The sequence below is a fragment of the Gymnoscopelus microlampas genome (genome assembly GCF_963454915.1).
Source record: "Gymnoscopelus microlampas genome assembly, chromosome: 12".
In the NCBI taxonomy this organism is placed as follows: Eukaryota; Metazoa; Chordata; class Actinopteri; order Myctophiformes; family Myctophidae; genus Gymnoscopelus; species Gymnoscopelus microlampas.
Window position 1 is genome coordinate 51767645 of NC_139949.1, and position 10690 is coordinate 51778334.

Genomic DNA, 10690 nt, shown 5'->3' on the forward strand with positions numbered 1-10690 from the left:
AAAAGCATTTTAATATGATTGGTGGCCATTTTCTCTGTATTTCCTCCATAAGCTTTCAACTACGTGACCATATCGGTTGGGAGGTGTACTGCACTCTGGATACATTATAAGTCTATAAGAAACTGGCCACTGATCGGATTGAAATGCTTTGTATTGAACAATACGGAAGATATGGGTACTTATGAGGGCCCGTACATAATTGTTGTAACATCCATGGCCATGAAATGTGAACGTTTATGTAGATGTACGGGGCAAAAAGGGACAAAGTGCAAACATCAAGTTGAAGTTTATCCATGACGAGCGTGACAGACGACCGTCGTGTGATCCATATGGCTCGTCCTAGACTCTTCTCCCTTTTTGATCTTTTATTTATTTGACCCTGTACGTTGCTCTGTTTGAGAGTGTCTGCTAAATGCTGGACTCAACCAACATTGTTGACAAAGTCCTCATTCAATGTGAAATAATGACACCACTGCACAATTAGAGCTGTAGGTCTACACCTAACTCTATGGTCTTCACATGGGATGTTGTTTTAGAGTCACTACAGTTATAATCTAGATACACTTTAAATAGCAGAGAGAAAGCATTGCAAAGCAAACTTAAAATACAACAAAACCTTGCAACTTTTTTTTATTCATACTGCTATATGCATAAAACTACATTCAGTAAAAGAAGGTGACTGTCACACTAAACTAAAATTATACCGTTTTTTCCCCCCTCACAGCTTTGAAGTTAACCACTAGAGGGCAACATGGTGCTTGTATATCATTCAGTCTCAGTCTATGATGTGGGTCCTGTATACATGGGGTACTTACTTTTACCTTTGACATAATGTTGTTTTAACTTCCAAGTTATTTTGTGACTAATCATGGATTAAAATAAAAATGTCATAGGCTACATTTGATCTACTTTACCACTTAATGCTGTCCTGACGTGTGAAATATCCAAAACACATGCTCACAACGCAGTTTTCAAATAGTTTGAATCATTTTTATTTTCGTGACTTGTCATAAGACCCATCCCTTACGGGATTATAAGACACCTAAAACTTCAATAAACAATATCACATTCACTTCTTGCAAACAGAAAACTGCACAATAAAAATGAAAATATTTGGTTAATACCCCAAAACTAAAATAAATAAATTACATATATGTTTTCTTTGTCCGTTTGTCCCATGCTTTCTCTAAATATTCTGCATGTGTGAATATCTTATTTGTAAAAATCCATGCAAGTCTCTCTGCATCACTTAATCAAATCAAATGTAGGTTTTTACACCTATTAAATATGTGTTGATGCAGCTTGTGATATAAGGGGCAGTAGAACATAAAGTGGAACTAATTTGTAATATCATTTATGTGACAGTAAGTGCAAATCCTCTCTTCTTCTATTACTCCTCTATACCTGGTTTCCTCCTCATAGGGTCAGTGATGGGATCCAGACGTTAGGTTAACCCATTTAGATTTGATATATATCAACATAGGTTTATCACAAAACTGTTAGGATTTAGAAGGTATTTTGTTGCTGTCGGGCAGAAACCTCTGATCTCCATATTCTAACTGTACAGTATGTGTTTTTTCTTTAGAAATGAACGCCCTATTTGATCATACTAAAGCGTCACACAAAAGCATCAAAAGTAGCAGATCTACAAGCTCGAAACGCGGCGCGAAGCGACGCGTTTCGAGCTTGTAGATCTGCTACTTTTGATGCTTTTGAAATTGAATCCTGAAAAGTAACAGTTTTGGACATTATGAGGTTTCCACCCGACAGATGATGTGTAGAATCAGCCTCAGGTCTAAATGGGTTAATGTTAAGACATGAGACACATATTAAATACTTTCATTCTGACATTAGTGTAAAAACTGAACAAAATTGACATAAACATTAGTTATTTTTATTTATTTATTTTGTATTCTTTATATTGAAGAAAAAAATAATAATACAATTCAAAATGTAAAAGCCAAACATCCCAACAATAACCAATAATTGAACTGAAATAACATAATAAACAAAAAAAAACTGTAGGAAGAAGTAATGCTTATTTATTCCTAAATAAGCATTTACAGTAGTTAAAATTCATGATGGAAAATATAAGCTGACAACAAAATCAATAACAGCAATATCAAAATCTCCTTTGTGTTGGTTTATGTTAAAGTTAAGGTTAAAACTGACAAATCTGTAAATTATTGCAGTTTATTTTAAAATACATGAACACAGTGATATATTCACCTATTTGATTCATACATTTATGCAAATTGGCAGCACAAATATAAGATTTTCTCATTCAGGATGTCATCACATGTAATAATAGGCTGCACAGCACTCAAAATGGACATGGATAAAACTCCCTTATTATGTAGAACAGAATCATAGTGACGTGTTGCTTGTCGAAAAGAACACATCTACAAGCCATGCTTCCACCTTTACAAACCACATTCAAACACTAACAAATGTACTGGACAGCTACAGAGGCCGATCTACCATCATCGTCCCCATAAAACAAAGCAAAGCTACACACAAATCACAAACCACGCCTCATGTAACTGCAGTGTTAATGAAAGAAAGTCTAGGATCAAACAAAGACAATTTGCACTCAAATATATTAAACTGGTGTCCCCCAAGAGCACCTCAGTGAAACCCCCTTTCAAAATCATTATTTCTAATGACCCCCAAAGTTCTCTGAACGTCCCCCGGGGGGGCTGAACCACCCCCACTGAGAAACACTAGTCTAATCTATGTGATTGACAGGAGAGATGATCAGAGGAGCAGAGTTTCCACCACCATTAAAACATGGAGTGAAGAATGGAAAGAGTTTCTCAGTGAAGGTGCAGCCAGTGAAAGAGTAGAGATGAACTCTGGTCTCCACATCATAAAAGGAGACCAGACCCTCCTCACAATCCACAAACACTCCCACTTTCTGGACCTCCTCTCTTACAGGGAGGAGGACAGGAGGGATAGCATTAGCCTCGTACTGATTTCCATTCTTCAACCATATAGTCCAGTAACCATTGGTGGGACTCAGTATGCTTTCACCTTTCCTGTTGATGGACTCTCTGACCACTCCTAAACTCCAGGCAGTCTTCCCTTTAACCTGAACCTCATAGTAAAACCTTCCTGAGGAGAAACTTTGTTTTCCTAAGACATTGACATATCGAGAGAATCTCTTTGTGTTGTCCTGGAGATTCCTGTTTACAGTTCCATGACGCACTTGTTTTCCATCCTCTGACAGGATGAGTTCACAGTGTGCTGTATCAGGGTCCAGAGTTACATCCACCTCATATTGCTGGATCCTCCTCAGCTCAGCATCACACAGCTGCTTCATCTCTGTACTGAGTGTCTTCTCCAGCTGAGCCACAGCTGTCCTCAAAGTTCCCACATGTGAAGACTGATGGATATTGACATTTGACCAGTCCTTGGTGGGTGGAGGGGTGTTGATGGATGAGATGATCTGGAGGAGGTGGAGGTGGTCTTCAGTGTGTGAGAGCTGCTTCAGCTCAGAGCTTCTCTTCTCTAATTGAGTGACTTCCTGTTGCAGATCTTTAATGAAGCCTTCAGCCTGTTTCTCTGTTGTTTTCTGCTTCTCTTCAATCACATCAATGAGCTCAGCCTGGCTTCTCTCAATACAGCTGATCAGAGCAGTGAAGACCTGAACACTGTCCCCTATCTCTCTGTCTGCATCTTTCTTGCTGAGCTCTACTGAGTGTTTGATCTCCTGAATCTTCTCTTGTCTCCTCTGGATCCTCTGCTGAACTACAGCCTCTGTCTTTCCCAGCTCAGCCTTCTTTCTTTTAAATTCTACTTCCAGAGATACAATGTGATGGGACTTGTGGTCTGACTCGGTGCAGGACTGACAAACACACATGTGGTCAGTCTTACAGAACAGCTCCAGAGGTCTGTCATGTTTCTTACACATAAAGTCTTCCACGTTCTTCACAGGGTCAATGAGTTTGTGTCGTTTTAACCCTGTGAGTCTCAGATGAGGCTCCAGGTGAGTCTCACAGTAGGAGGTCAGACACACCAGGCAGGACTTCAGGGCTTTGAGTTTGGTCTCTGTACAGACGTCACAGGAGACTTCATCTGGTTTAGCAGCCTCTCGGTTGGCGTTGCGATTTATGTTCAGCTGCAGTGACTTCCTAAACTGGTCAGTCATCTCAGAAATGAAAGTATTGACAAAGACTTCTGGTCTCCTATAGAATGATTTGTTACAGAGTGGACACTTACACACATCAGTGCTGTCCCAGTGTTGTGTGATACAGGTTTTGCAGTAGTTGTGTCCACATGGAGTGGTGACTGGATCAGTGAACACATCCAGACAGATAGAACACAGGAACTGATCTTCAGACTGGACACTGCTGGCTGACGCCATTTTCTACACACGAAGAATAAAAGTGAAAGTATCAGTAGTAGTTCTTGAATTGTAAATCTCATAGCTTGATAGTAATTAATAGGATTGTTTTGGAATTGAGCACAATAATGTTGAACGATGTTCTATACTCGATATGGAAACATTACATTCTTTTTACCAATTGAAAGATCGGACTGAGGAATGTCAAGGAATATGAAAACATGAGAAAAGCACGTTTGGATACAGTACCGTATACCTTATATTAGTGTCTTTTTGTGAATAATAAATCCTTATCTGCTGTACTCACCTGTCTTTAAGTGGTCAGTACTGCTGTTAAAGTCCTGTTGAAGGTTTTGTAGAGCAGTGAGCGCTGTCACCAAACTGTTGAAGGTTATGTAGAGCGTGTGAGCGATGTCACCAAACTTCACCGTTTACTTTCAGTTTAGACTTGTTGAGAAACTCCTCCTTGCACTGTAGCTGTTAACCCTTCACACCCTCCACTCTGCACTGCATGTTAGTTACTGCATGTCCTTTCATATAGACAGTATTTACATTTCAAGATGACAATTTACATAAGAAAAGTCAACTATTGGCAACGTTTCAATGTTTTTCAAAGCCAAGCAAACAATGACTGTAGCAACACTGAATGTAAGATGAAACTTATTCAACAGAAACATTCAACATTGGTCACACGTTTCCCTTACTCACTAGCTAAGTGTTTTACTTTACTGTTTTTCTTTATCGTGACGTTAAAAATGAAGGTGCAAAAACACATCGGTAGGTCCACATATTAGCAGTTACTTGAGATTAGACATGAAAACACTATAAGCTTCAGACCTCCCAGAACAAACTGATACGACTACTTCTCGGCCTTAAGCCCATGACCCACCTGATTCCAACTGTTGGGTTTTGCACTGAAAACCGTAATACCTCTATATATCTATATCAGGATGGCTCAGGTTAGAAGACAGGGTTAAGCAAATACAAATGTTTTTTTAAGATAGTCAAAGAGACATTGCCCTCAGAGCCCTCAATACCCTCATACATGTCAAACTACTTCAACACTAGAGGGAGCCACCATGATATGGTACTCCCCAAATATAGAACACACATGGGAAACTTCTGACAGGGAAAAAAAAGGCTGACAGGAAATGGGCAGAGATATAGGGAGTGACACGCAGCAAAGGGCGTCAGGGTCGGGACTCCAACCCACGACATGCTGTCAGGCTACTTTGGAGCCTAGGTGCCTGGACCGCTACGCCAGCGGTCCAGCTGCTCTGCCACCAGAATCAGGGATTTACTGACACCATACATTAAAGCAGGGGTCTTCAACAGGGGGTCCGGGACCCCTAGGGGGTCCTCAGAGTTACTACAGGGGGGCCTCCAAATCTTAGTGTGATAGGATTTTTTTTTTACATTAACCACTTGAACCCTAGCATCCCTTTTCTGGGAGAACTTTAGCCAAAAATAGCCGATCTACAAGCTCACAACGCCTCGCGCTGGGAGGCGTTGTGAGCTTGTAGATCGGCTATTTTTGGCAAAGAGGTATAGGTGTAGAGGGAAAAAAGTGCAGACCAAGTAAAAAAAAAACTGCATTAAACGATGTGAATCACTGAAAAAACATGCATTAGGAGCCAACTTTACTAACTTGTGTACATAATTGTGTTTGTATTTGTTGATGACATGTATTATTGTGCCAATTTTGTATGCTATCTTGATGAATTGAATACATAGGACCACAATGGAAACTTAGATCAGCTAGCACAGGAATACTGCGTTAGCTAGCTCTTCTCTAAAACACCCTGGACAACGCTCCACACGTCCTACACTCTTGTCTCTTCTCTAAAACACCCTGGACAACGCTCCACACGTCCTAGACTCTTCTCTCTTCTCTAAAACACCCTGGACAACGCTTCACGTGTCCTAGACTCTTCTTCTCTCTTCTCTAAGACACTCTGGACAACGCTCCACACGTCCTACACTCTTCTCTCTTCTCTAAAACACACACCCTGGACAACGCTCCCTTTTGACCTTTTATTATTATACTTTTTTTTTTACCTTATAAGTCACTCTGGATAAGAGTGTGTGCTAAATGTCAGACTCAACCTCATTCATTTCCTTCACAGCAAACAAACCCCATGTGAAATAATTACACCCTTGCACAACTAGAAATGTAGGTCTACACATGGGCTGTTGTTAGAGCCACTACAGTTATAAACTAGATAGAGAGAAAGCACAACAAGATCTTCCATTCATACTGCATGCACAAATCTACATTCAGCGAAAGAAGGCAACTTTCACACACACTAAACCACTAGTGGGCGACATGTTGATTGTATATCAGTGAGTGTCAGTCTATGATGCTGTGTCCTGTATACATGGGGTACTTGGTTTTACCTTTAATAAGATGTTATTTTACCTTCCAGGTTATTTTGTGATTAATCATAGATTCAAATAAATATTAACATAGGCTACATTTGATCTCCTTTACCACTTAATTCTGTCCTGACTGACGTGTGAAAATATCCAAAATACAAGCTCACAACGTTTTGAGCTTGTAGATCTGCTATTTCCAATTGGCCGAAATATATATAGGGGTTAAAGTGGTTAGTGTGTTTTGTAATAATAATCAAAATCTACAAACTAACTAGCAACTCAAGTTTTCATATAATTGTAGTGGAGTAAAAATACCATATTTGCCTCTGAGATGTAGTGGAGTAGAAGTAAAAGTATTGAACATTTTAAATAGTGAAGGAAATAATGATGGCCAAAAATTGTACTTGAGTACATACATGTAAGGCCTACTTTACACCACTGCTTAACAGGTACAGACACATGCCACTAGGGGGCAGCACACCACTGTGCTCACTCACTGCAGCTCTTCAAGTCAGTAAACTTGCACAGTGTCTGTTCTGGATGCAGGTCAGAGGTCAGGATACATTACAGTGATGCTGTTGGGATTCAGGCCTATCCACCTGTTTCCTAGGCTTTTCACTGTGTTCCACTTCCTGTCTTTTGATCCAATGAAATCCAATGAAACCGGTCAGATGACTAATGATATCCAATGAAATCCGACAGGAAGTGGAAAACACAAGCCTAGGAAACAGGTGGATAGGGGGCGCGTTATTATCATAGACATATAAAGGTAGACGCCTCCTCTGGCTCTGAAGCGTGTGTATCTCGGACGCACTTCCGCTTCCTCTATGCTTGTGGGGGCCAGCTGGAAACTTCCGTGTGCGTCACAGAAGGGGGCGTTCGGTAGGCCAATCAGAGGAAGGTGGGGGCGGGACAACTAGATTCTGACAAGTCCTGGAAAAGACGCACTGTGATTGGCCAGTAGTCAACTCGCTGTGATTGGCCAGTGCCCGTCCCCCGGAAATATGGTGGCCACCATACCAAGCACGTCGCTCCAATGAACTGTAGAGGCCAATGAGGTATCTAGGTTTCTATATCTATGGTTATTATGATTCCCACACCGCGTCGTGGCAAACCCGCTGAGCGGGCGCTGTGATTGGTCAGTAGTCGCTGTGATTGACAGTTCTCGTTTTTGCTACTATGCCTATACCTAACCTCAACCCTAACCCTAACCTCAGTAAAACTATGCCTAAACCTAACCCTAACCCTAACCCTAACCTCAGTAAAACTATGCCTAAACCTAACCCTAACCCTAACCCTAACCTCAGTAAAACTATGCCTAAACCTAACCCTAACCCTAACCCTAACCTCAGTAAAACTATGCCTAAACCTAACCCTAACCCTAACCCTAACCTCAGTAAAACTATGCCTAAACCTAACCCTAACCCTAACCCTAACCTCAGTAAAACTATGCCTGCCGGGGAGCGAATCAGACACGTAAGGCGGGTCTAAATCCAGGACGCGGCGTGGGATTCATAATAACGCATAGGGGGCATAGCTGTGGCGGACATTTTGTGGTGCCACAGATAGAACCCCCCCCCCCCCCCCCCCAACACACAAATAATTCAGAAAATATTTATATGAATTATTTTAAGCCTGAAACCAAAGCCATCCAGGATCCTGGTGAATCATGACCATATTTCCGTGTCTTGTCATAAGACACCAAAAACAACAATAAACAATATTACATTCACTTCTTGGAAACAGAAAAACTGCACAAATACATATTAAAATATTTGGTTAATACCCCCCCCCCCAAAAAAAAAAAAAAAAACAAAAAAAAACATTACAAATATGTTTTCTTTATCCGTTTGTCCCATACGTTCTCTAAATATTCTGCGTGAATATCTTATTTTGTAAAATCTCTCTGTGTCACTTAACCAAATCAAATCTAGGTTTTTACGCCTATTAACTATGTTTTGATGCAGCTTGTGATATAAGGGGCAGTAGAACATAAAGTGGAACTAATTTTAAATATAGTTTATGTCACAGCAAGTGAAAATCGTCTCTTCTTCTCTTATTCCTCTATGGGTGCGGTCACACCGAGCTTTGATTCTACCCACATTATGAGGGTGGATTCTGCCAATGCTTTTCAATGGGAACAGAGTGTTTTTTTTTCTCGCAGAAATCCGCAAATGGCAGCAAACCACTCCATTCCCATTGAAAAGCATCGGCAGAATCCGCCCTCATAGGCAGAATTAAAGTTTGGTGTGACTGCACCCAGATACCTGGTTTCCTCCTCATAGGGTCAGTGGTGGGATCCAGACGTTAGGTTAACCCATTTAGATTTGATATATATCAATATAGGTTTATCACAAAACTGTTAGGATTTAGAAGGTATTTTGTTGCTTTCGGGCAGAAACCTCTGATCTCCATATTCTAACTGTATGTGTTTTTCCTTTAGAAATTAATGCCGTATTTGATCATAATACAGCGTCACACAAAAGCACCAAAAGTAGCAGATCTACAAGCTCAAAACGTGGCGCGAAGCGATGCATTTTGAGCTTGTAGATCTGCTACTTTTGATATATTTTTATTTGAATCCTCAAAAGTAACAGTTTTGTAGAATCAGCCTCAGGTCTAAATGGTTTAAGGTTTAGCGTAGACTAATATTAAATATTTTTATTTTTTACATTGGCTTACAAACTAAACAAAATTGACATTAACACTAATCATTTTTTCCTCATTATTTATTAGCGGTGCCAGCCGCTCTATATTTGACTATGTCCGTCCGTATGTCCGTTTGTCCGTTTGTCCGTTTGTCCGTTTTTTTTGTCCGTGAGCACGGGCTTTAAACAGCTATAACTCCAGTTCGCAGCATGCCAGCAAGTCCAAATTTGGTATGTGGACTTAGACCACCAATAGGGACGAGCATTGACTGCTGAAGCCCCGCCCCGCCCTATTATAGCGCCACCAGGAGGCCACTGCCTTTAAACAGCTATAACTCCAGTTTGCAGCATGCCACCAAGTCCAAATTTGGTATGTGGACTTACACCACCAATAGGGACGGGCATTAATTGCTGAAGCCCCGCCCCGCCCTATTATAGCGCCACCAGGAGGCCACTCATCAAAGGCACCGCTTCCTTCACACAGGGTGCGATTTTTTTTATACATTGAAGAATATACAAAAATAATAAAATGTAAAAGCCAAACATCCCAACAACAACCAATAATTGAACAGAAATAACATAATAAGAAAAAGAGTAGGAAGGAGCAATGCTTATTTATTCATAAATAAGCATTTAGTGGTTCAAATTCATATGAACTGACAACAAAATCATAGACAGCAATATCAAAATCTCCTTTGTGTTGGTTTATGTTCTGTAAATTGTTGCAGTTTCTTTGAATATATATGAACACAGTGTTATTTACCTATTTGATTCATACATTCATATAAATTGGCAGCAGAAATATTATGATTTCCATAAAATGTTCTCATTCAGTATGTCATCACATGTAATAATGGGCTGCACAGCACTCAAAATGGGCATGGATAAATGCCTTATTATAAATGCCTTATTATGTAGAATTATGTAGAACAGGGTCATAGTGACGTGTCGCTTGCCGAAACGAACACATCTACAAGCCAACAACGCTTTGCATTGTGACAAGTTCTTGGTCTTCCTAGACATGCCACCTTTACAAACTCCATTCAAACACTTACAAATGTACAAATGTACGACAGCTACAGAGGCCAATCTACCATCATCATCCCCAACAAAGTGCAACTCAACGCAAATCAAAAACACAAACCACGCCTCATTTAACTGCAGTGTTAATGTATATTAAAACGGGTGTCCCACAAGAGCACCTCAGTGAAACCCCCTTTCAAAAACATTACTTCTAATGCCCCCCATGTTCTCAGAATGCCCCCCCCCCCCCCCCCCCCCCCCCGCAGGGGCTGTACCATCCATGTTAAGAAATGCTAGT

The 10690-nt window shown here is 40.5% G+C and overlaps 1 protein-coding gene across 1 annotated transcript; it reads right to left on the reverse strand.

The window, feature by feature from the left end:
• Positions 1-2144: 2144 nt before the first annotated feature.
• Positions 2145-4740, reverse strand: LOC311056909 (E3 ubiquitin-protein ligase TRIM21-like). Its single transcript, XM_084073758.1, has 2 exons — positions 4653-4740; positions 2145-4369 (listed from the first exon to the last, which is right to left on the reverse strand). Exon 2 carries the CDS (start codon positions 4364-4366, stop codon positions 2729-2731), a length of 1638 nt encoding a protein of 545 aa, XP_083929884.1. The 5' UTR covers positions 4367-4369; positions 4653-4740; the 3' UTR covers positions 2145-2728.
• Between the last annotated feature and the right edge of the window lie 5950 nt (positions 4741-10690).

Excerpts from the sequence above, each read along its gene's own strand:
- LOC311056909 (XM_084073758.1), bottom strand. The coding sequence starts at position 4,366 with ATGGCGTCAGCCAGCAGTGTCCAGTCTGAAGATCAGTTCCTGTGTTCT.